Raw genomic sequence first — 27,748 nt, forward strand, 5'->3', positions numbered from 1 at the left:
TTTATAAATTATATTTAACGTGATAAATATACATAATCCAGCTTTAAATATGAGTAATTTAATTTAAATGTAATTTATTAACTTAGATAAAATACATATTTACTTAAATAATTCAACAAACCCCCTCCTCTCTCTCCTGTTAATGTCTCTGCGGTTAATTAACCGTTAATAACGAAAATTTATTTATGGTTTATAATGGAATGATTCACCCAACTGCATTAATGATTTTACGCTGGCAGGTCCCCAGAGAAGGATGATTAAATGAACATAAGGTCAGGTCAGTTTCCCCATCTTGATTGGCAATTTGCCACGATGGTTTCCAGGGGGACTCGCATGGAGGTCAGAGGTCAACCTGCCCATCATTGCTTGCAATGCGGTTAATACTAACAATACTGTTCTCTTAAAAATGCGTTTTTGCATGCATCAACTATTTACCTATTAATTTGAATTTCAGAAAGACGACGTGCGACCCTACATCCGGGACAAATACAAACTATTCAGCTACTTACCACCTGACTAAAGGGTACACTACGTTCACATTAAATACAGATTCTTAATACAATCGGACGTATACCTGAAACGCGCTAACGAAGTTTTTTAAAACATATGCATATATACCGTTTCCAAATACTGTTAAAAAAAAATGTTGGCTTATTATTATAAAGTTCATGATATTTCAGTAGCTGTGTTCTTTAAAAGTAAATGCAACAAACCAAATCACGGAGACATGTTTTAGGGTTGTTTATCTGGAATAATTCTAGAATATTCTCGGTTCTAAAACGTACTCTAGGTTTATCTAGAATATTCTATAAGGAATATAAAATTAATGCTCTGAAGTCTTTAAACCATATTGGTATCTTAACACATTAATCGCAATGTCAGGCAATATGTGTCTCTGACGCTAACAAGTTCTAAATGAGCCATGTCATCAGACATATATGTCTGACGTACTCGATTTGGTGGTAGATGGCGCTGTGTTCAAAACAACAGGTTTTTTTTTAATACTTGTATCTTGTTTGGATGCATCAGACATATAAGATTGACACGGCTTGTCGAGAAAAAAGTTTTAATATAGGGCCATGTCAGTCATATATGTGTGACATAAAAAAGTGATTTTCCGGGAATTATGGTAAAAAAAAAATTCTGGGAACTAATGTTCACAGAATTTTTTTTGACTAAATTTTTATTTAAATTAACTAATAAAGTTACCATGGCCCATGTGAATTTTTTTCTTATATTATCGTGGCGATTAACGTGTTAATAATCAATATATAAGTTAATAAAGACTTAATTATTTCAAATAAAGTGGACCTATAAAAATCATGTCTCTATTAATTTTAACAGAACATGCGATTTTCGTATACGTCTGAATGGATTGCGAAATCATATAATGATTATATGAAAGTTATTTATTATAAATATTATGATATATTTCAATTCGTTCATTCAATAAAATTAGGTCGAAATATTCTAAAAATTGTATAGAATAATTTTAAATTAGGGACGGATCAATGAGGTCTACAGACGGTAAGACGGAAGAGACCTTTTTATATATTATATATACATATAATAAATATGTTTAATATTTAAAGTCTATAGTTTTATCTCGAACTAAGTAAATCGGCAAGATTCACATCGCTATTTAATGCGGTTTTTGATCACATTGAATTTGTTCCAGTGGGAACTTCTGTAAATCCCTTAAGGGTGACCTTCAACCCTTACGGGATCTTACGAAATAAGTAATAAAATCAACTTTATGTCATGTAGTATTTGAGATTAAACTTGTACATCTTACATCACGAAAAGCTTACGCAAAGCTTGCTTTCTGGTACATCAGAATGGTAGCTTAGTAACTGTTACGTTAAGAAATAACATGAAGATTAGTTAAATTTACGTCAGATTGTCGAGTCAGGCAGCTTAGTCATTCTACATCACGATAAGCTACTTCAAAATAGTTCTTATTTACAACGCTATAAGGTATCCATTACATTACCATAGGCTATGTGAATTTTAAAATTAAGTTTCTAAAACTATAAATAATATTAATTTGTGAATATATATCCCTATTACATCACAGTAAGCTATGTAAAGATAGAGCTTACATCACAACAAGCTATGTGAAGCTAGGAATGTCTCTGTTATACAAAATGGCTATTAGTTAAGCTTTATTTCCACGCTATATATGTCTGTAGACCTCTATAATTATACTATGAAGAGTATTATATAAATTAAAAAAATTGCATTTGAATTAATTTAAATTACAATATTCGAGTGACAACACAAAGTTAGTCTTAAAATGTATACCAAGCAAGGTCAGGTAGAGTGCTTATGAACTGAAGAAGTCGGTGGAGGTAAGGCAGTGAAATAAATTAGTACTCTGAAATGGCAACGCATGAGTGGTATCACCACCGCCGTCTTAAACTAGGCGGGGCACCTTGGGCACACAATAATTCGGGGCCCTTTTGGGAAATAAAAAAAAAAACAGGTAAGTACATAGGAATAGGGGAAGTTGGTATAAAATGTAAGTACCTTGGGGGGGGGGGGGGGGGGGGGGGGGGGGGCCCCCTGAGAATGGGGGCCCTGGGCCCCGTGTGCTCTTATGGTAAAGACGGTATTGGGTACCTCGGGTGTCACATGATAACGTGATGTCCGTAATGCTTGTTTATATCGTTAACCGGGTCTTAACACGAATAATATGGTATATAAAGATTGTGTGGTGTAGGATATGGTCACTACCATATCCTACACCACATTTCGAAAAGAAATTAAGACTATAAAAAATAGGTTTAATTCGACCCACGTGAAATTAAAATTTTTACAAAATTTAACGTACTTACCAAAATATAACGTCACATAGGTTTTTAATTTTTGTAAATGTGTAATTTTTTTTTTATATAAATAATTACACAATAACAAGTAAGAGGTATGCGAAAATCAACATAGAAACCGCTATCTTGGTGTACAGTTTATTACTAATTCTGTATATAACGGTCTATTTCTTTCAACTGTGATTTATTGCGCATGGTTTACGAATTTAGTTCACGTTTATCTTGTGTTAACTTATTTAAAACTGATATTGTTTTAATTTTTTAATTGTACAAGCGTATTTGAAAAGAATACGAGCTGTGTTTCTTGTCAGTTCTCATCTCGAAAGCACTCCGAACTGACGGTAGATTTGACATGTCATAAGAGTCTGTAATAGACCTACATGAATAAGGAAAAAAATATACAACCTTCCAACCTCTTTCTATCAATCATGAAAACGTCCAATTGGTACTCTATATTAATATAAATAAGAATGGTTTTAGTTTATGAATAAATAAATATAATCGAATCAAAATATTTTTATTCATATAGGTCTATTACAGACTCTTATGATGTGTCAAATCTACCGTCAGTTCGGAATGATTTTGAGCTAAGAACTGACTGACTGAAACTCAGCTCTTACTCTATACAAAATAGCATATTTTTTATAATATTCTTTCACCTGTAGATAGCTAAATTTGTCAGTGAGTATTAAAGATATTCGACAAAAGCTGTGTAATACAGCTAGTATTTAATATACCTATTTATAAAGTAACTCTCAAAATGATAACCAAGTATTTTGGATCATTTCTCTAAACGGCCACTCCTTTTTATTCATAACTAGCTACGTGCTCTGGCTTCGCACGGGTGTACATGTATTATACATATAAACCTTCCTCTTGAATCACTCTAGCTATTGCAAAACTGCATTAAAATCCGTTATGTAGTTTCAAAGATTTAAGCGAACAGATAACGGAAGCGACTTCAATTTATACTATGATGAAACATTATTTAAATTATTAACCGGGTCTTAACACGAATAATTTTATGGTAAATAAAGGTATTGTAACGTCTAGAGAGATAAATACATTTATTTGCCATAAAATTATTCGTGTTAAGACCCGGTTAATAATTTAAATAATGTATATTAAACACGAAAGTTTTAAAGTAACTATGATGAAATGTTTCATAAATATATTTTAGCTACTCCCTTCTGTCGTTTTCAATAAATCTAAGAGAACAGACAGTGGAATATTCCTTTTATTCTATGTATGGAAAGTGAAATGTTTAACAAATGTATTTTAGGTATTCTCTTCAAAAATTCAAATTACAAAATATATTTATTCACGTAGGTCTATTACAGACTCTTATGATATGTCAAATCTACCGTCAGTTCGGAATGATTTCGAGATGAGAACTGACAAGAAACTCAGCTCGTGTTCTCTCCTTTTCTATATTTTGAAATAGATAGAGACAAAAGATTTGTCGCAATAGTTTTACATATAAAATTAAGTCTTATACAATATCAGTTTTATGGTTTACTATAGTTATTTACGGTTGCAGATGTAAATGTTAGTCTATTTGTTTTTATATATCTGGAAAAACCTCTCTGATCCACCCATTGACACATTCTAAAAGGGATCGAAGTTACAACAGCCTGAGCCGAGGTTCGAAACCCTAGCAGTGTCCTCAGACTAAAGTCGTATCCGTCAGGCGGGAGTTGGCCTTCAGCCGCTCCATAAGTCCTTCCTTTGGTTTAGAGTGCCATCTGCACTCGCCCCCTATCGTCCGGAGAAGCTGTAAAGGCCAGCTGCGGCCAACAGCATTAGAGTAGTCCGAAAGAAATACGTAAAAACAATTTGCAACAAATACACTTAATTTTAAACCTTCTTTTTTATTATAATCATCATTATTTTTACTTAATCATAATTGTATGCCTTCCTAATAGTGGGTACTATTTCCCAAAATTGTATCTGTTAAGATTGGCTTAAAAAATTGCTTTTAGCAATAAGCCCGCCTCGTTGTATTTCTCATTGTATGATGCAAATAAAGTATATCCTATCTAACTTAATGTATATAGGTGACGGATGTCAGTTTCAATCGGCCGTCAGTTTGTCTGTCATTCAGGTTATATAAAAAAATAAGCAATCAGGGTGTTGTTAATATCTGCAATCGTAGAATAAAAAAAACTTGTTTTTATACGTATTTTTTTATTTTATTTTAATATAAGCGTACTACTACTAATATATTCGACATACTACAATGGCAGGTGCTATTTTTTTTTATTAAATTTAAGTTATACTTTATTATTAATTTGTTTATAATTAATTTTGTCTTATTAAATCAGTGTTTGGAATTAAGTTAGTTTGTACTCATGATATGCTAGTTACGGCGTGCCGTATGGTAGGTATCATTACTCGCAATTTTTTTTAATTGTGACACTATTTGAGTTTTGTAACATACATACATTCTGTATAAACAAAACTCTATATGTTATTTGGTAACAGAAAAATAGAATTTCCTCCCACGTACACTTACATTGTGGAATGAACTACCTGCCGAGGTTTTCTCACGAGACTACAGCATGGGGTTTTTCAAGAGGGGTTTATTAAGGTTTCTTAAGGGTCGGCAACGCGTACGTGACACCCCTGGTGTTACAAGCGTCCAGCTACGGTAACTATTTACCATCAGGTGGGCCGTATGCATAAAAAAACTACTCGTTTTTTTGGATTCTGTTCTTCTAACTTATACATTTTTTTTGATAGAATTTATAAATGAAATTTTGTTCATTCTTTTGTGTGGTAACAATTATTTTATAGTGTTTTTTTTTAAATTTCTATTTTAGTTGTAAGCAACACAATTCAAAATGGTCTCTACATCGGTTGCCCGCCTATTTTTTTTTTAATATGATCTTACAAAATATTTTTTACGTTAAGTGTAGGACTTGTGCATGATTTTAAAATATGACATTTTTTTTTATATCTGTACTAATTTGTAATATTAATTTTGTACTTTAAATTGAGCGATAACTTCACGCTGTGTCCCTACGGGGTAGGCAGAGAGAGATGTGTTAGTGAACAGACGTATTATTATATTGAAGCAATAAATAAATTTGTGTAAGTCATTATTTTTTGTTGGTTTTTTCGTGTTGAAAATTTTATATATATATGTATAGCTCGCTTAATACTAAACTGAATTATGTGAAAAAATATATTTTGTGAAATCAATCGTATTGGTTTAGTATTAAAGTCAATTTTGTAATGGTTTATTTTTTTAGTTAATTTAGTTATCGATAAGCCTGCTAATTATTTCTAATGAATGTCTACACAGAATTACTCGTAAATGCTTTACTAGAAAAACTGTAAAAAATCTCGTCCACGTGTGTACCTTAGCTTCACCTATTTCAGCCAAGCAGCTTGCTTTGTAATCTGCTTCGGTTGTAGGGTGCAGATTAAGTGAAATTACAGGATAAGCTGCGTGACATCTTAGTCCTTTACCGACGGTTACCACTTACCATCAGGTGGACCGTCATCTTGTTGACCATACCAATTATATTTTACGAAAAATTATGAAGTCACGTGATTTAGTATTTTACGTCTAATTCTGTATATGAGATTTTTATACAATCAACATATTGTACCTATAATTTAATAATTAAATAAATAAATATTTATTCCTGTGACTGCAATTATGTATGCGAGTGTACCGATTATGAAAATATTGTGGATTGATATCTTGATTGGAAGAATTAGAAAAAAGTATGTTATAAATATATAGGGTGCTACCAAATTATATATATTCGATTATACAGCTGTTTTTATATATATACATTGCTACAATGATGGAATTTCATATTCCCAAAGTATTTTTCTTCATACAGCATATCTTATTGTATTAATATTCCGTTTCTTGAAAATTGGTGTTTAAAAACAGCTCCGATTGGTAATTGTTTTTCATACAATAAATCTATCGTTTAGTGGCTTTAAAAACATCTGTTGCCAATTTGGTTACAGTATGCTTGGGTAGAGTTCAATAAACTGCCGAAACCTAATTAAATATCAGTAAAAAAAAAATTAAATATCCAATACCTCTATGGAATTGTTATTTTTTTTTTATAATTAAATGTTGCCAAATATGCAATATCATTATTATTGCATAGATATGATATATGTTTATTTAATTTTTATCCTATGTTCTGTCGCTAAGATAATTTGGTAGTACTTCATGTATATATATCACTTAAATTTGTTAAAGAAAAAGAATGTTTGATATTTTATTTTATTTAAAATTATTTATTATTTTACAATAAGTATCCTGTGAATAATATAGGACTGTACTATTTATTATGTCTTAAATTGTTTTAAGTTATTATATCTAAGTGCTACTTAACATGCCATGTAAGGGTGTATACACACGAAGGAATACAGATATTTTCTTACAAGCAATACTAACCCTGGACAATTAACGCAGCGCCATCTAGTCCCACTGTAAGCAGAGCTTGTGTTATAGGTACTAGACAACTGATATAAATATTTAATATTTTTTGTAAATACATACATACATAATATCCAGACCGATACAAACAATTATACTCATACATCAGTTGTCTAGTACCTATAATACAAGATTTAGCTAGCTTAACTTCTGTCTAGATGGCGCTGTGTGAAACGTCCTGAGATTATTATTATCATGAATACAAATGTTAGCACCATGCGAGGAAGGTAACCCGCGACTAGTAAAGTAGTGTGCTATACCGCTGGACCACCGGGGTGGTCAATACTAAGAGAACATTTAGAACAACACGCAATTTTGTTGCTAGTTCTTGTTGTGATGAGACAGCTTTCCGAATAAGCGGTAGTATAAGTTTATTTGAATAAATGATGTTCTACATAAAGAATGGCGGTAGATTCGACTCTGTAATAAAAATAATCTTCGTATAGTGTTTGTTTCAACAAAATATAAATATGATGTGTTAATTTATTTAATTAAATTATGATCTAATTAATTGTAATACAAAATAAATATATATTGTTGTAGTACAAATATTTTTTTAAAGTTTAATGAGCAACAGAAAATGAAAACTTAAATTTAAAGTTGAAGCTGAAGTATTGTAAGCATTTATTTTTTCATTTTCTACTTATAAGTTACTCAATAGAAATATTTGTTATTAAATGATTTTGTTCACGTATTTTTTTTTGATAATAAATTTGTTTATGACGCCATCTACCGGTAGCTGTTGTAATTGACAATTTACTTAACTTATGTTCAGTACGCTAGATGGCGCTGTAAACAAGTTTATATGTAATAATTGCTTTCCAAATAACTGTAACGTATATCTTAAAGTCATAAACTATAGAGTATTATGGAGAAAAACTGTTTTTTTTTAATAATAGACACAAACACTACGAAACCATCATTTGCTGTTAACCTTTGTGTGTAAATACTCTTATAATGTAAGTACTTGCGTTTCTGACTTGAGAATTTCTATTTTAGTTGATATTAATTACATTATATTTACAAGTACAGTGCTGACATTATTAAGAAATGGAAATATATAATAGTTTCAATTATATGTCGACGTTATTGGGCTTCAGCTCACTCACTCACTTGATTCTTGTCTGAGGGAGCAGTTAGTTTCTTTTTCTGGCTGGAGGGGAAATGGTAACTTTTCTTTTTCAGTCCCGAAAGGGACAGTAAGTTTTTACTGGCCCGCGGGGGCATAGTTTCTTTTTCTGGCCCGAGGGGGACAGTAAGTTTTTACTGGCCCGCGGGGGCATAGTTTCTTTTTCTGGCCCGAGGGGGACAGTAAGTTTTTACTGGCCCGCGGGGGCATAGTTTCTTTTTCTGGCCCGAGGGGGACAGTAAGTTTTTACTGGCCCGCGGGGGCAGAGTTTCTTTTTCTGTAGTAGAAAAAAGTTTCTTTTATTTGCCCCGAAGGGGCAAGTTTTTTCTGGGCCTTGGGGGGCAGTGAGTTTTGTTATTCTGGCCCGAGGGGCAGTAAGTATTTTCTGACCCGAGGAGCAGAAAGTTTTTTCTGACCCGAGAGGGCCGAAAGTTTCTTTTTTGAGTCCGAGGGGAGCAGTCTCTGGATACGATGGTGGCAGTAATTTTTTTTTTTTGCCGGAGGAGGGCATGTCAGGTTTTTAGCACTGCTCGTGGTTTTCTGAAGTTAATGTAGTAGGTTTATTGTAATGCATATAACTTGTAGGCAAGGGCAGGACCTCTGCTTTCTCCTGCCTCCTTCCCTCCCTCCCTGTGTACACCCATAACACCATCGGTTATAAACGACTAAAAGTAAGCTATATCTATACTTAAAAAACGCCACTACACACCCTGTGGTTGTAGCCTCATGCAAAAATGAAATATCTTCTTTGAAAAGTACGTACTATCCTGAGGAGATAAAAACCATCACTTCTAAGAATATCCTTCAATTCCTGTCCCTGACGGGGTTTTTTTTTATTACCTACTAGTTCAGCAGTAGGCGTTTCTTCGAAATAGTTCAAAGATGTAAATTTTGAACTATAATATTTTTAATCTTTTAACTAAACAAATATGATTCTTTCTATCATCTCCCTAAGGAATAATCACTGTCTGTAGTACTGCCAAAAAAATTAATAATTCTTTTTTTTATTTTTCCTCTGTGCGTAATAGACTTGTTATTAAAGTAATATATACGTAGATAGGCAAATCGTATTACTTTGTCTTTAATTCGTCAGTGAAAGATGACTGCGTTTAATAACTAAATGTATTAGGGACATTAAACCTTTTCAAAACAAATTGTGTACGATAAGATATAGATATATTGTTTTCTTTCTAGATTATATTGTGACATATAAGGATGATATGTATATCTGTGTTGTACGATTTTATCTATTTTTTTGCAATAATTATTCATTTTTAAGCTGAAATTCATAAGGATAAATGCGTTTACATCATTTTAATACATTGTTTTCCAACAATATTGTAATCTAGACTGCAACAGAAGTATGTTCTAGTTATTTTTTGTTTTTTATGTTTGATAAAGACGTGGCAAGTTTTAATGATTCAGTATTGAAAATATAAACAACGCAAAGTTTTACTCTTCTACCATCAACCCCTATTTTTTAATAGTGTAATTAATTTAAAAATTAAAACAGTCTAATGAATTAAAAATTAAATCAGTCTACTGAATCACGTCTTGGATAGCAAAGCAATACAGAGTAGATTACTGTTCCCACAGACTAATCTATATATTAATACGTGAAAAACTTCGTACACCTTTTTACCGAAAATTACGCGAATATAAAATTTCGCACACTTGCAGTTAGAGTGCAAAATGCTATTTTTTTTTTAATTATTCAATGAGAATTCATTAAATCAATAAAAAAAATACACACCATGTATTTGTCACACATTTATACTTTTTTTGTTTATTATCTGTGGTCAAATTGAGAATAAATTAATATGGTTTGTTTCTAATATTATTTGTCTATAGTCTTACTGAATGCTAAATTAATTATGGACGAATTCGGACCACTGGTCGACTATTACTATATGTAAATTAAGTGATTCTCAAATCAGAAAGCAGTTAGCGTTAGTTTTCAATCGCGGTTAGATAATGAAAGTTTTATCAATAGTTAGTAACAGTGATAGGTTATGTGCGTAGCGATCAAATTGTTCTAGTTAGAATTAAATAGTAACCGAATGTTTAATCTAATAAAGTATTTAATTGAATGTATTTGTTTTATTTAACTATTACTAGTTTTTAAGTGATGATTAATATGGAAAAATGCAGTATTCTAATGTAAGGTATCAGCCAAAACCATCGCTCGTAAGAATCTCCTTCAATTCTCGTCCCTAACAGGTTTAGGAACTTTGAAAAAGGCCGACCACAATATATCTATGCAGGTCGCAGTGCTACAGGTCTTTGCACCTTACAATAGCCCAAAAACCTCAATAAAAGGAATCCTTCGGTATATATATTCTTAAATATTTATTTGCATGTCACCCATATATACCACAATTATATCAGTTACCCTAAGGTTGCTTTCAAAATGCATTTAGCAATAAATCCGCCTTATTGTAGTTATACAAATGTATTTATAAATGTTTCAGTGTAATTTTTCTCTTTTCTGTATATTGAAAATAAAAGTATAAACTGTCAAAATAAAAATATCACTAACTAGAAAAAGTGAGATAGTTTGCCATTTTAACGAAATAAAAAAAATTGTACCAATTCGATTCGAACGTAGGACGATTTGATGTAAGGTAAGTTAGAAAACGACCAGTCCGTTTGTATATTTTATTTAAATCGTATTAAACAATCAATCATATAAATAACAACAGTAATCCGTATTATTGCAATAAAGGCTAACATTTTTATATAAGACTGCTCCATCAGTCTTACACGTGCAAAGTCGAACAAAACAAATGATCTAATGGACAGTCATTGTTGATTGTTTGTAATTGCATCGATCGGTTGAGTGACCGTCATGATTGCCCGAAGGAGACTGCAAAGTCGTTTGCAAACGGTTGAGTAACAATAAGGTTGTTTTATCCTATGAATGATAATGAAACGGTGCACCCGTATACGCTGGTTGACAGCAGTGGAGGATGATAGAATGAGCATGAGGTTAGCTCAGTTACCCATAATGTCGAATTAATTGTAACTATTGTGCCGCCTTATTGTAACTATACATGTCCTTTAATATATTGTTTATGCCTTTTCTTTACTGTGTGTTACAAACAAAGTATATTCTATCTATCTAATTAAGCAGGAATTAATTGTGGATTATGGATAATTGCATGGATATGTTGAGCGACCGTCGACGATTGCCCGAAGGAGACTGCAAAGTCGTGTGCATACGGTTGAGTAACAATAAGGTTGTTTTATCCTATGAATGATAATGAAATGGTGCACACGCATACGCTGGTGGACAGCAGTGGAGGACAATAGGATGGAATGAGGTCAACTGCTTGCCAGGTCATTTACAAGCAGTTGAGTGTTAGTAAGATTTGTAATCCTATGAATGATAATGAAATGGTGCACACACATACTTTGATAGACAGCAATGGAGAATGATAGCAGGATGAGCATGAAGTCAGCTTAGTTGCTCATTGTGTTAAATTAAGCAGGAATTTATTATAGGTTGAGTGACTGTCGACGATTGTCCGAAGGAGACTGACTGCAAAGTCGTTATGCTCCATGCTGAGTAACAATATGGTTTTTTATCCGATTAATAATAATGAAATGGTACAGCCGCATACACTAGCGAACACCAATGGAAGATGTTAGGATGAGCATGAGGTCAGCTCAGTTACCTATCATGTGGAATTCATCATGTAAAGTCGAATAAAACGATCTAATGGCCAGCCATTGTTGAGTATAGATAATTGCATGGATAAGTTGAGTGACTGTCGACGATTGCCCGAAGGAGACTGCAAAGTCGTTTGCATGCAGTTCACTATCCGAAAAGTTTCTTATAATATTTTAAAGTGAATGATAATAAAGTGGTGCACCCGCATAGGCTAAGTGTATACGCTGGCGGAACACCAGTAGACGATATAGGGTGCGTAAGAGGTCAGGTTAGTTAATGATCATTTCGAATTAAGCAGGAATTAATTGTTTATTATGGATAGGTTGTGTGACCGTCGACGATTGCCCGAAGAAGACTGCAATGATGATTGTTACTGTTGAGTAACAATAAGGTTGTTTTATCCTATTAATGATAATGAAAAGGTGCACCCGCATATGCTAACGGTATACTGTTAAACCCCATTCAACCGTGAAAAAGTAATTACATATAATAAACATCGATATATTAATATTTATATAATAATATTAGTACGAATTTCTATTTCATAAGTTTACATAAATAGGTAAATAAAGACATGACGACAATATGATTGATCGTATGCTGCATAAAAACTTGTAGGTACAAGTGAAATGTAGATATTTCCATTTGATTGAGCGTCGTAGCATAAATTACACCAAAGCCACGTCGAAAGGTCCCCCAAGGGTCTGTTCAATTCAATAGGTCATCGAAATTACGGCCTGAGCCGAGGTTCGAACACCTAGCGGTATCCTCAGATTAAAACCGTATCCTTAAGACGGGAGTTGGCAAACTATCGGAAATTTGTCATGCCACGTTTTTATATCATCCTCCACTGGTGTCCCGCCAGCGCCCCGCCAGTTATATAAAAAAAATGATAATCTGTAAAGTCATCCACGTTTTTATAATCTTTATTTTGGCGGTAAAAAAATGCGCGTGAGCGGGATAAACGTATGCGACGGAGCGAGATAGTGGTATATCCTCCATTAAGCCCACGCACAAACACAGAGAGCGGTCAGAGTTCTGCGTTCTAGTGACCGTTGACCATCCAAGATGCACACAAGCGGAGTGCAAATTCTCGAGTTCTAGTTTTGTTTGGGTCTTTGTACATGCAACATGTCACTAGAAAGTTCGCTATTCGATGAAGCTTAGCTGTTGTGGAGCTTAGCAGCATTTAAAGAGAAAAGGAAGTATTGGGTGCACCCAATTAACACAATGCGAAAAGAACAAGGCGAAATTCGCGGTTTTTATAGTCTATATTACTTAAATCGTATAATAAACTTCTTTCCCTAACCAATTCAATCAACTTTTCCATGTTTCCAAACTCTGACAATGCGGCGTTCCGGAGTTCCCTGTCTTGACAGGAAAAAAACTCTTGGAACGCGAAATTCTGCTTCGACCGCTGCGGTCAGACTATCCGCTGTGTGTCGGAACTCCTGACCGCTCACTGTGTGCGTGCAATACCTCTAAATGTCCCTTCTGGGATAATAGTTATTAAGTTATGTAGGTATGTTATTATTATTATTACCCTCTGATTACATATTTTCAACCTGTGTAGCAAGATAAATGTATCATTCGTTAGTGTAGTATTTATTGATAATTTTATAATTAATCTGATTACATGCGTCATAGGCAATTTTACAATCTAATGTCAGTAATAAGGTTAATTATTCTATAGCAGGCTTCAATTACACCTTTAATAAACTGGACGTAATATTTAAATCGTATAATGTATTACTGTTAGAGATTGGATTCAAATAATATGCACTTTTGAGAACGTCGTCATTTTATTTTTTTCTAACCACAGACTCATAATAAACATAGATTAATACTTGCACAGACCATTATAAATTTTACTCACTATGTACGGTTAATGACTTTACCATAGTTTCAGCTGAAATACTATATTGTAGCGGATCACCAGTCCTTATGTACTTCGCGTATTTTGTCCTTAACCCTGACTATTTTTCCCGGTATTCGAGTGCTTTGTCCTGGTCTCCTTGAAAGGACAGTGCGTTGAAGTCATCATCTTGACACCACAGATTGCAAATTGCCGTTTCACATTCGAATACAACTTTGACATTATCTGTGAGTGTAGCATACTTTTCGTCGATTGCCTCGGAGTCTTTTGCTTCGAACACTTTTTTCTAGTATATTCAGATATAATAGTGAATTCTTTCCTAAATTGTGTTCTCTTACGATCTCAGAATATCGATGATAGTCTATTTTTATTTTATTTCGTCACCACAATGTTGCAAATATAACTACAAATAATGTTTTAGATATTTAGCTATATTGTTACCGCTATTATTTATGTTTGTGTTCGTCTGGTACGGGCAGCGACAGGTGGAGTAAAATGAAATAACGAGTCCAGTGGTGATTATGTACAAATGTATATTCTTGCGTTATTTACAATAATTGCATGGTTTAATTATAATAAAACATATATTAAACGAATCAGAACAGAAGCGATTATGTCCAAATCTGACAGGCTTGTTATTTTTCGTCTCACAACGTCGCTAAGCAACGGTGTTGCCGCGCGTTATCCGTAGAATCGCCACAGATATTTATTACTTATAGAATGCAAACTGAATATATATAAATTGACTTATATGTTATTCATGTCACCTAGCGACACATTCCTCTTTAGAATAATTGTATGTCACAACAAATATATTCGTTACATGGGGTACCAGAAGGCGGTTAAAAACCTATATTTTTATTCGGTTAGCAGTGATAGGTACTTCAGCACAATACTCGTGCCTCAATGAAGTACCTACATTAATCGGTAATATTTAAAAGAATATGAATTTCTTCATTTCCTTGAAATATCGTACAAAATAGGTAAATTGAAGACAGATTTATCAAATCCATTAATGCCACACTGTCATTATCAACTTGATATTAATTATGTTAATCCATATATACGTTGATAATCGAAGGCATTCGCTAAGAATTTTAGTCATATATTTTTTTTTATTACAACTGGAATTGCAAATAATTTGAGCCATCTGATGGTAAGTGGTAACCGTCGTCTATGTACGTATAAACAGCAGTAAGGACAACCAGGTAAGTGCCATCGTTTAGTAACTTCATAAGTCCATGGGGAGAAAGGGAATTCTTAGTAACGTGGATTGATGATCTTATTGCTAGCAATGTACCATGTCAAGTTCCACTACCTCCGCGCGGTTTCCAGGAAACCATAGTGGTAAATTCTTGGTGAATATGTCACGATGGACTAACTGACGCGACCTAATATACATCTTATCATCTGCCACTGCTGCCCCGCCAGCGTAAACCGTTAGCGCAGGTGGGTACACTATTCCATTATAATCTATAAAAAAAAATATACATTTTAACTCGGCTAGCATTCCAGTCAAACTCTTGGGTTATTATAAAAGAAATTTAATGTTAAAAAGTCACAATGGTAGCCATTACATTCACTCTCTAGTCCTTCTTCTAAACATTACCTACATCGGTTAGGAGTATGGGCGGCACGTCGTCCTGTCATTTTCTTTTAAAGGCCGCAAGTTGAGCGTCAAATAATTTGGAATGCTAGCCGAGTCAGGTCAACCTCTACGCGGTTTCCCCTGGAAACTATCGTGATAAATTCTTGGTGAATTTGTCATGATGGACTAACTGACCTGACCCCATGCTCATCTTATCGCCACGCAGGGTGAACCGTTAGTACAGGCGGGTGCACCATTCCATTATCATCCAAAAAATGTATACATTAATTAAATTTGTAAAATGAAACTATTGGTGTAGGTATAAACGGTAAATCATTATGATAAATTAACATTAGGCAATAGAAATCAATTTTACATAGATTCCAATCGATAGATAATTTTATTACACGTCGAGATAAACATATCAGGTAGCTGGCATAGATTAATTAGTAGTTTTACGATCGACCGATTACTGCCTACCTACTAGACAATTACGTTTAATGTATAGACATACCTACTGTCACCTAGTTGACATTTGATGAATGGATGAATGTCAACTACCACACGAACGCATGGCTCTACACAGGGAGGGGTGCTGGAGGGGGTCGTGCTAAAAATTTTATGCGTTAAAATATACTCGTGGTCGAGTATTTTATTCTATATTATTAGTCCACATTACTAACAATCCTAATAATATAAAATCCACTGCAGACATAAAATAAAAGCTAACTTTGATAATTAAAATCTGACCAAAAACAGATATAAAACCATCATGATTAATTCCTGCTCAATTCCACATAATGGGTCACTGACCTGACCTCATGCTCACCCTATTATCCTCCACTGGTGTCTACCGCCAGGGTATACCGTTAGCGCAGGTGGGTGCACCCTTTCATTATTATCCATAGTATAAATAAACCTTATTGTTACTCAACGGCATACAAATATTATGGTACATTATGTGAACTTTGTTTTCGTGACCTGTACTTTTGATGTACCATTTGATGTACTAAATTGCATACAATATAGACCGTTACAAGATATTGATATGATGTAATTTAATAATAATATATATTATTTGGGGGAAAGGAGATTGTTAGTAATGTGAACTTATGATCTTATTTTTTTTTTAGTGGATGACAATGGAATGATGCACCCGCCTGCGCTAACGGTTTACTCTGGCGGGGCACCAGTGGAGGATGATAGGATGAACATGAGGTCAGGTCTGTTAGCCCATCGTAACAAATTCACCAGGAATTCATCAAGATGGTTTCCAGGGGGAACCGCGTGGAGGTCAACCTGACATGGTATTGCTAGCAATTGATGATCTTATTGCTAGCAATGTACTTCAACTGTTAGTGCAGACGGGTGCACCATTTCATTCTCATCCATAACAAAAAAAAATTATTTGGGGTGAAGGGCATTGTTAGTATGGACAGGTAACCCCATTGCCAGGTAATGTACCATGTCAGACCACATATAGTCGACAATGTCCTGCTCCATGGTGGTGTAGTGGAGTTGGGACAAGTACATTGTCGTGGTCGGTGTAGTAGTACGCCACAGGAAGTTTTTTATGGATGATAATGGAATGGTGCGTAAACCGTTAGGGCAGGCGGGTGCGTTACGGTTTACGCTGGCGGGGCACCAGTGGAGAACGACAAGATGCAGGCAAATTCACCAGGAATTTAGCATGATAGTGTCCGCGTGGAGGTCAACCTGACATGGTACAATGCTAATAGGGTTATCAGTCCACATTTTTAACAATCCCCTCTAATAGCTGTATTAAATTACATCATATCGATATCTTGTAGCGGTCTATTTTGTATATTGTTTCGATTTTTCCCAATATCAAAAGTATAGGTCATGAAAGCCAAGTTCATGTATATAATAGACACAAACATTGGTTATTTTTATATTAGAATTATCTAACTAGCTGTGCCAGCGGTTTCACTTGCCTGAAATTTATAGTCTACTAGCAGATTCGGCAACGCGTTGCTGTGGCTAAGGTTCTTTAATAAAATAATATTGCGACTATAAATTGAGATGTAAGTTATGTTATTTTGATATGTACTTAATCAATATTATTGTAAAGTTTCATCAAAATCCGTTCAGTAGTTATTGTGTGAAAGAGTAACAAACATCTACCCATACTCACAAACTTTCAGGTTTATAATATTAGTAAGGTTCTTTTCTATCATCCATCCATCCATACTCACAAACTTTTGCTTCTATAATATTAGTAAGGTTCTTTCCTATCATCCATCCATCGATACTCACAAACTTTTGCTTCTATAATATTAGTGAGGTTCTTTTCTATCATCCATCCATCCATACACACAATCTTTCACGTTTATAATATTAGTAAGGTTCTTTTCTATCATCAATCCATCCATACTCACAATCTTTCACGTTTATAATATTATAATATTTATTTAATCTTTCCACTTTTGTACAACTCCATCTTTCCGAGATGTTACAATTTTCCTAATCATCCATCCAGTGATATCTTTCACGAGGTTCTTTTCATCATCAATCCATCCATTACAATCCGTCTCTATCATCCAGACCATACACACAATCTTTGGCTGGTCCTTTTCTATCATCAATCCATCCATACTCACAATCTTTCACGTTTATAATATTAGTAAGGTTCTTTTCTATCATCAATCCATCCATACTCACAATCTTTCACGTTTATAATATTAGTAAGGTTCTTTTCTATCATCCATCCATCCATACACACAATCTTTCACGTTTATAATATTAGTAAGGTTCTTTTCTATCATCAATCCATCCATACTCACAATCTTTCACGTTTATAATATTAGTAAGGTTCTTTTCTATCATCCATCCATCCATACTCACAATCTTTCACGTTTATAATATTAGAATTCATAATGTAACAATACAACACAATGTAATGAAATCTTATTTTAACATTATTTTCAAAGTTCACTATTTGTTATAGTCCAGGTTTTGTTTAATTATTGATTGTTTAATTTCACATCTTTCACGTTTATAATATTTGTCGTAATTCTTTCACGTTTATAATATTTTCTTTTCTATCATCAATCCATCCATACTCACAATCTTTCACGTTTATAATATTAGTAAGGTTCTTTTCTATCATCCATCCATCCATACACACAATCTTTCACGTTTATAATATTAGTAAGGTCCTTTTCTATCATCAATCCATCCATACTCACAATCTTTCACGTTTATAATATTAGTAAGGTTCTTTTCTATCATCCATCCATCCATACTCACAATCTTTCACGTTTATAATATTAGTAAGGTTCTTTTCTATCATCAATCCATCCATACTCACAATCTTTCACGTTTATAATATTAGTAAGGTTCTTTTCTATCATCCATCCATCCATACTCACAAACTTTCGCGTGTCTCAGACCTTAAACTTGCGTAGTTTGTTATCAACCACTATCGGGCGACATTCAATTAATTATTCAACACAACTCTTCCTAAACAATATCTTTACAAACGTTTATTGCTGATAACAACAACGATAATTAATATATTTCAACGCATTAAGCGCTTTATTAGGATTAACAGAGTTTTATCTAAATTAAAGATTATGTTTTGTAATATAAAAAAAAAACAAAACGAATAAAGCATAGAGTGACTGTCGAATTGGTCAGTCAGAGATACAACAACTGGACGGTACTTCTGTCCGTTCAATACCATCAAAACATACATATTTGTGTTTTGTGATACGCCTGTGTTTTGTGTTATTATAAATTGGAAATAGTCAAATATGATTGGTGAGTGAATTTAGTAAATATATTATAAATTAGTTAAAAATTTTGTATTTTTTTATGTTGTTGTAAATTTAACATTTCAGTTAAATTTTAAATTAGTAATAAATATAATAGAAATAATCCTTATTTAAATAAATTTAATTAAGGTTATGAATATTTTTCTTTTTAATTCTACCACTCATCCGGAACGCCGTCTCATCACAAGAAGAGCAAGAAACTTGCGTGTTGTTCTTTTATTATAGAAACTAGACTAAGTTTTTATTTCAAAAATGATTTTTCACACACTTCCCCTATTTTTACAACATTTTTCAATGCAGCTCAGCTAACAGCTGTACTACGACATAGCGTGATATTATATACTCCATAGTCGTCTTCGTTAAAAGAGTTATCCAAAAATAAAAGTATTTTCAAAATAGAATCAGCATTACCAGACATTACCCTAAATATCCATACTTAGAAACTTTACCTCTTTATAGTATTAGATAGTATAAAGCCTATAGATTAAATAATAAATTTCATTTATTTCAATAAATAAAATACATATTATTAAACAAAACTACCTACAGGCAATAATCATCTAAATATATATATCTAACTCAAACCACTGGACGGATCGGGCTGAAATTTGGGATGTAGGTAGATGTTATGACGTAGGGATGCATACGTCATAACAGCTAAGAAAGGATTTTGATTTGATTAAGCTAGTAGTTAATAAATAATAAATAAATTAATAGTTTGTGGTAATTTTAAAGTCTTGTAAAGGAGCCTTTATGTGTCTAATTACGAAATAAATATTTGCATTTGAATAAATACCAATTAAATTGTAATTTCATGTACATTTTTACAGAGTATTATATAGATTCTCACAGAGACGGATTGCATAAACTTTATTCATCTAAGCAGTTTCCGTGCTTTCGCATTGTTTTCTTCAATTTTTACGATGTTAGATTCTGGTTTGCCTAATTAATAATAAAGTTTAATTTAGTAGTGTGATTTTACAATATTGTAATGAAAATAATAAACGAAAAATATTTATTATAATATTTAGGATTGACTATTTATCTGACTCGACAGACGTCCTGTCCTGGTGAAATAGCAAACTGCCAAATAAATGAAATTAAAAAAAAAACAGCTCTAAAATATTGTAATTTTCTGTTGAAATTTTCTTTATGTTTTCGTTCGGTAACAACCTTCTACAAAGTATTAGTAAACAATAAAAATAAAGATGTTTGATATCAGTTAAGTCCTTTGTAAGTTAGGTATGCCGTGAATAAGGAATTCATTTTATACCTACTTAGATTATTTTAAGTATTCTGGTAACATAATTTTCACAATATTATATCTTATCTTATATATAAAATTCTCGTGTCACAGTTTTCGTTCCCATACTCCTCCGAAACGGCTTGACCGATTCTCATGAAATTTTGTGAGCGTATTGAGTAGGTCTGAGAATCGGCCAACATCTATTTTTCATCCCCCTAAATGTTAGGGGTAGTCCACCCCTAAATTTTTTTTTAAGGCAAAACTTTGCCGGGACAGCTAGTAGGTATATAAAATTCTCGTGTCACAATGTTAGTTACCATACTCCTCCGAAACTGCTTGACTGATTTTATATGCATATTCACCAGGTCTGAGAATCGGCTACTATCTATTTTTCATACCCCTAAATAATAATGGTTGTCCACCCCTTTTTTTTGTCATATTTTATTTTTTTATGATTTACAATTGAAAAATACAGGTAAGTATAGGTACAGTTGGGGAGGGGATTGTTAGTCCTATGGACTCACGACCCCATTACCTGCAATGTACCATGTCAGGTCGACATCCACGCGGTTCCCCCTGAAAACCATCGTGATGAATTCCTGGTGAATTTGTCACGATGCGCTATCTGACCTCATGTTCATCTTATCATCCTCCACTGGTGCCCCGCCAGCGTAAACTGTTAGCGCAGGCGGGTGCACATTTCCATTATCATCCGTAAAAAAAAATACTTTGGTACAACCCTAAATTATCGCCGTTCTAGCATCAACCCTAATTTTTTTTTAAATCTGACTGTCTCCAACAGATAGATTCTTGCTAATGACAGAAACTGTTAGATCGTTATTCTACTCTGTTCTTCTAACTTTATTCAGAGTGATTAACTCTAATAGGTAAAATTGTTTTATAGATTTTTTTGTTTACAACTTTAGTCTATATTGTATTATTATATACTAGCTGTACCCGCGACTACGTCTGCGTGGAATTCAACTTTATTTTCCTAAAATAAAAATAGCCCAAGTTTCCTTATTACATCAGCTACCTGCCAAAAAAAGTCCCGTCAAAATCGGTTCAGCCATTTTAGAGATTAGCCGGAACAAACAGACCGACAGACAGACAGACGAAAATTGTAAAAAATGTTATTTTGGTGTATGCAGATACCGTATTTATATTCATATGCATGTAGTAAACAACGGTTATTTCAATATTACAAACAGACACTCCAATTGTATTTATATGTATAGATGTATAGATAATCAGGTCTTAACACGAATAACGTAAACAAAATAATGGTATATAACTATTTATTAATTAATGGTAGATTTATCATATCATAAGTCTATAATAGACCTACATTAATAAAAGTATTTTAATTTGGTTTGAATAACTAGTTAGACAGAAACTAAAATACCATCCTGATCGTCTGCATGAATGGCAGTCCTCCACAGTTCTATTTTCTAGAAGCTTTTTGTCACGCACAACCACATTGTGGAGTCACCTTCCAGCGATTGTATTTCCGAACCGATACGATATTAAAACCTTCAAGAAAAGTGCTTATTCACGCACTTACAATTCCCCTGGTGTTGCGGGTGCCCTGGGCCGCGATAATCACTTACCATCAGGTGAGCTGCAAGTTCGTTTGTTTCTTTTGCTGTAAAATAAAATTCATTCACCGGACAGTCAGAATGTAAGTGGATATATACAAAGTTTGTTGTCTTTGCTGTGGCCAGATTCGAAGTCGAGACCTATTAGGTGTAATTCAGGAATGTAAACTACTACGGTACGATGCTCTCACAATTAATAATAAATATAATCAACTGGGGGGCAAGGGTATTGTCAGCAATGTTGATTGATGATCTTATTGCAATGTACCATGTCAGGTTGACCCCCACGCAGTTCCTCCTGGAAATCGTGATAAATTCCTTGATTGCATCCCTTCCGATCGATCCCCCGTCCAATTCAATGGGGATCGAAATTACGACGGCCTGAGCCAAGCTTCGAACCCTTAGCGGTGCCCTCAGACTAAACTCGTATCCGTCAGGCGGGAATTTTCCTTCAGCCGCTCCATAAGTCCTTCCTTGGGTTTGGAGTGTCATCTGCACTCGCCCCTATCATTTAGACTGTTATTATTTTTTATTTATTTATTTCGGATATGTGTCCATATTATGTTGTAAACAACTTATAAAATATGTTAGTAAATTACAATTTTATTCATTCAATTAATATTTTATTTATTCAATTAATATATATTTATTAATATATATATTTTATACATTAGAATGTCCGAAAAAATAGGATTTGGGCTTTGAAATTAAATGATAAGAGGCATGACATCTGGAATGGCAACAAATGAGCTGTATCACGGATATCACATGATGACGTGATAGTTACCGTTTACGATCAGTTTGTTTGGCAAGAAATATGAAAAAATAACATAGATAATGTATCAAAATATTATTTATTATTAAATATATAACAACACTATATACAAATACATAATACTATGTTTTCAAACCACGCGTAAACATTTTAATCATTTTTTTTGGAGATTAACAAAATTGTTATTGTTGAATTATCAAGGAGTATGAAATTTCGCACACTTATAGTTTGTACGGCATCGGTGTAGCGGTTTAGCACATCGCCTTACTTCCTATGGTCGCGAGTTCGATTCCTGGCAACGTGCAAACATTTGTATTCATGAATATGACTGTTTGTATACGTCTGGGTGTTTTAAATATTTAAAAATATATATATATATATATATATCCAAGTATTTATATCATTTGTCTAGTATCCATAACACAAGTTCTGCTTACCGTGGCACTAGATGGCGCTGTGTTAATTGTCCAGGGCTATTATATTATTATTATTATTATATAGAGGTGTGCAGAATGGTAATATTACACACTACCATGTATTTACACGACAAGGAAGTAGTTTTTGTCAATATAACTTTTAAAATGTTTGATTATAATTTAAATGAACTGTGATCGAATGTAGATACCCACCGGGCGATTGGTAGCAATCTCCCTGTCGTAGATATAAATATAATTCAAATAGATAATTCATTTAATAACAATGTGTTCAAATAAAAAAATAACTACATCAATATAATTATGGATATTCCTAAAATATTGGTAGCTTATTAATAAATTTCATATAGGACCGTACAAGAATCACCAACATTCTCATCTATATAAAGATTTAAATTATTACATTTTATAAAGCAAAGTCTCTGTCGCTGTCTGTACCTATATGTTTAAATCATAGATAATTTAAAAGTACGCAACGGATTTTGAAGCGGTTTGTTTAATAGATAGAGTGATTCAAGAGGACGGTTTATATGTATAATACATGTACACCCGGGCGAAGCCGGGGTGGGTAGCCCCGAATCGTCGTGTCGAATAAAACACTTCCTTTGTAAAAAAGCATATTATAAAATTAAAGAGTTCGTTAAAGTTAAAATTCATAACGCTACCAATATTATATGATTGCACAAAGAATTAGTGCGTAGCGGTTTCTATGTTGATTATTATTATTTATATATAAAAAAACATCTATTTAAAAGAGCAACACACAAGTTTCTTGCTCATTCTTCTTGTGATGAGTCTGCGTTCCGAATGAGTGGTAGAATAAAAAATATGACTATTTAAAAGTGCTTATATTGAGTTTATTTGAATAAAGATTATTTCTATTTATATAAAAAAAAACCGTTTTACCGATGGATTTTCGGAATTTTGTTTGGTTTCATATTGTACGAATTGTACGAATGAATTGCGCAAAATAAAATAGCGTACAGATTTAGATAATTCACTGCGTATCAATTACTAGCCGTGCCCGCTGTTGTGTATAGAAACTACGAGACAACTGTTTGTCCCCTCAATTTCTTTGCCTTGCCTCGTATTTCCATAGTATTTTAATGGGTTTCCGTAGGTCAAATCTGATATGAACTTGAATGAATCTGTACTTATACCGAACAGCAACAATCTTTTATTTACTAAGATCAAGTAGTAGGCAAGAATATAGAAAATCCTTTATTCAAATAAACTTAATTTAAGCACTTTTGAATAGTCATAGTTATCACTCTTTTAATATACCGCTCACTCGGAAAATCACATTACAAGAATGAGCAATGAAAAGCGACGGCTGGCTCATCCGTCATACTTGTGAACGAGCGTGTTTCGAGAACTGGTCTGCTCTAATCACTGAGACTGATTTAAAGTTATTGTATATAATATTTGACACTAATAAATCAGTGCTAGTTGGTAGTTTGTATACACACATTTCGACTTAAAAATGTAAAGTTACAACGATTATTTAAAAGAGCAATATGCAAGTTTTTGAACGTTCTTCTTGTTATGAGTCTGCGTTCAGTATAAGTAGTAGAATAAAAAAAATGTGTCTATTCAAAAGTGCTCATATTGTTTATTTGAATAAAGATGATTTTCTTTAACTTTAGGTTTGACATTGTATTTTCTTCACCGGAGAGTCAGAAATATAAGTTGACACAATCGTTTTTGTGTCACCAAGATTTGAACTCATGCCGTCTCCGATGGACTTCTGGGTAGTAAACCACCAGACAAGGACACTCTCAATAAAATATTCACCCATATTCTAAACCCTGTGTAAACATATTATGGGCTGTGTTGTACTACAATTATGTCATCCACAAAAACATCTAGACATGTCTAGACATGTCCATGGATGCTGTATTCTTATCATCAGCTTGTCACCTTCACATCAATGCATTCGCCACCTTCCAGCTCCATTTCCCTGGGTGTAGAATTACCTGTAAGGACATTATTGTTACAATGATGGTCAATAGTATTTTTTATGTATTTGTTCTTCTTTCTTCTATGGTAATCAGTCGTAATTATTTTATGTAATTGGAATGGCAAACATCAGTAATAGAATGATAATGATAATATCTTTAGACAATTCACAGCGCTATCCAGTCAAGTTATGCAGAGCTTGTGTTATAGCTACTAGACAAGTTATATACGCCATTTAGACCCAAGATAGCTTGTTTTATGAATACTAGACACTTATATAATAATACATACGTTTTTTTTCCGAAATACATACATATTATACGTAGGAAACACCCAGACCAATACAAACAGTCATATTCATGAATACAAATGTTTGCACCATGCAAGTATTTATCAGTATGATAGTTTGTATACAATCTATACAAGATTTTTTTACGTATAATTGTAAAAAGTTGTCTGTATGTGTACTTTAGTCTCATCTATTTCAGCCAAGCCAATAAAGCTTGTTTTTTAAATTGTGTGTTTCAGTTATAGGGTGCAGATTAGGCAGTGAAATTACAGGATAAGAGACTTGTTAGTCCTCTAGAATGGTGACACATGAGTGGTATCATATGAAAATGCGATGTCCATAGTGTTGTGTATGGGGTAATAAACTTGTTTTCCATGGGGTCAAGGGTATTGTTAGAAATGTGAATTAATAATCCCCATAGCTAGCTATGTACCATGTCAGGTTGACCTCCAAAACACGTCTCCCTGGAAACCATCATGATAAATTTTTGGGCAAATTGTTATGATGGAATAAAAGGAATTAAAATATTACCTGATATAGTGTCACCATCAAATTCAAAACGTAGTTTATTGATTGGCAATTCAAAGTGCTCTGAACACTTCATCATGGCCAATGATAACTTCTCCTCCCATTTTATTGTTGTCACAAATGGCAATTTGATATTCTGGCACTGAAATTTGATTCTTATACCATCGTCTACACATGGTTTATTTTCGATCGTTGTAAATTTAGAAATACTTTGATTAACAATTCCCCCATCTATGAACTTAACAATATTATACTTTATAGAGTCTGGTGTGTCAGTTAGCTTTATCACTTTATCATTATAAGTCAGTAATACCTTATCGTTACTAATATTCTCCTTCTTGGCGAAATAATCAAATATTTGCGTCAATTTTTGATATTTACGTATATTGAACTTGAAAAACTCTGTATTTTGCCAGTAAACCTTGACTGACAACTCCTCATTGACATCTAGAGGATCTTCCTCTATAACAACAACATCATTGTTCTTATTACTGAATAATTGTTGTTCGTTACTTTGGTCTGGATATTCATCGGTGTTGCCAACACTGAATGTGGGGATTTCTTGTGATAACCAGTTGCTGACACCTGATTGAGATTGTCTACTTCTTCCTCTCCCTCTACCTCGATTGCGCCTACCCTGACCACGACTAGATCTACCTCTGCCTCTATTCTGTTCTGTTTCTCTATTATTAACATTATTATCTGTATTTGATGGAATCTCTTCATTATTCACGCGTTTCTTTCTTCTAGAAGGCTTGGGAGTGTTAATTTCTGATGTTACAACACTTAAATTCCTTTTTTTGGCGCTAGCCGTAGTAACTCTTTTAGTAGATGCATTAGCTAACAAATTGTCAATGAAATCCTCACAATTATCCTTAGGGTCCGTGTCATTAATAACCTCTACAACTTCGGCAACCTTCGACAACTCAGTTTTGGCGGGAAAACTAGCTTTCTTCACAATTTCATCCAATTCGTTTGTTGATGTCGCCGACTCGTTGAGCAGATTTGTACATTCAATTTTATCGTCTCTGTATTTGTTTTTCATACTCTGTAGTTTCTGTGCTACGTTTCCGTAGCAATCGTCTTCGGAATCAGAAGACATATTTGTAAATTCTTTCAAAAATAACCTTTTGATTACATTAAACTATTAAGAAAACATTGACCCAAAAAAAACATTCAATACAGATTTAACGACTGAGGGGCTGAATTTGACAGAAAGATGTCCAAATGAACGAATGAAATATGGATTGAAGATTCGTAAAATTAATCTGTGCTTAACGTGTCACTGTCACTGTACAGTATTGCCAAAATTAAAACTTTTTCTTTGCACAATGAAAGAATTTGTATTCATATTAATTCTTTTAAAAAGTTAGCAATATACATTACGTTAGCGATCAATCTTCGTATAGCGTCATAATTTATCTAATCTTCATGTTTGCATTTGCAATTATCCTATCACAATTCGGCTCATTCGTCATATTTAAATTTATACATGCTACCGTTGCTTTACGAATGAATGTGGGTATTATGATTACAGATATATTGTCCCTATGTTTT

The 27,748-nt window shown here is 33.4% G+C and overlaps 2 protein-coding genes across 2 annotated transcripts in view; one reads left to right on the forward strand and one right to left on the reverse strand.

The window, feature by feature from the left end:
- Positions 1–27,748, forward strand: part of LOC131852312 (CTD small phosphatase-like protein 2) — a 42,317-nt gene that overhangs the window by 8,305 nt on the left and 6,264 nt on the right. The window contains 1 exon segment of the mRNA XM_059202987.1: positions 455–523. Within this exon segment, the coding sequence (XP_059058970.1) occupies positions 455–520 (66 nt within the window). The 3' untranslated portion in view covers positions 521–523.
- Positions 25,109–27,374, reverse strand: LOC131852311 (uncharacterized). The gene is made up of 2 exons (XM_059202986.1): positions 26,195–27,374; positions 25,109–25,391 (listed from the first exon to the last, which is right to left on the reverse strand). The coding sequence occupies exons 1-2, from the start codon at positions 27,291–27,293 to the stop codon at positions 25,324–25,326; spliced, it is 1,167 nt and encodes a 388-aa protein (XP_059058969.1). The 5' UTR covers positions 27,294–27,374; the 3' UTR covers positions 25,109–25,323.

The sequence above is a fragment of the Achroia grisella genome, unplaced genomic scaffold (assembly GCF_030625045.1).
Source record: "Achroia grisella isolate CSIRO2021 unplaced genomic scaffold, CSIRO_AGI_Agris_v1 utg841, whole genome shotgun sequence".
NCBI lineage: Eukaryota > Metazoa > Arthropoda > Insecta > Lepidoptera > Pyralidae > Achroia > Achroia grisella.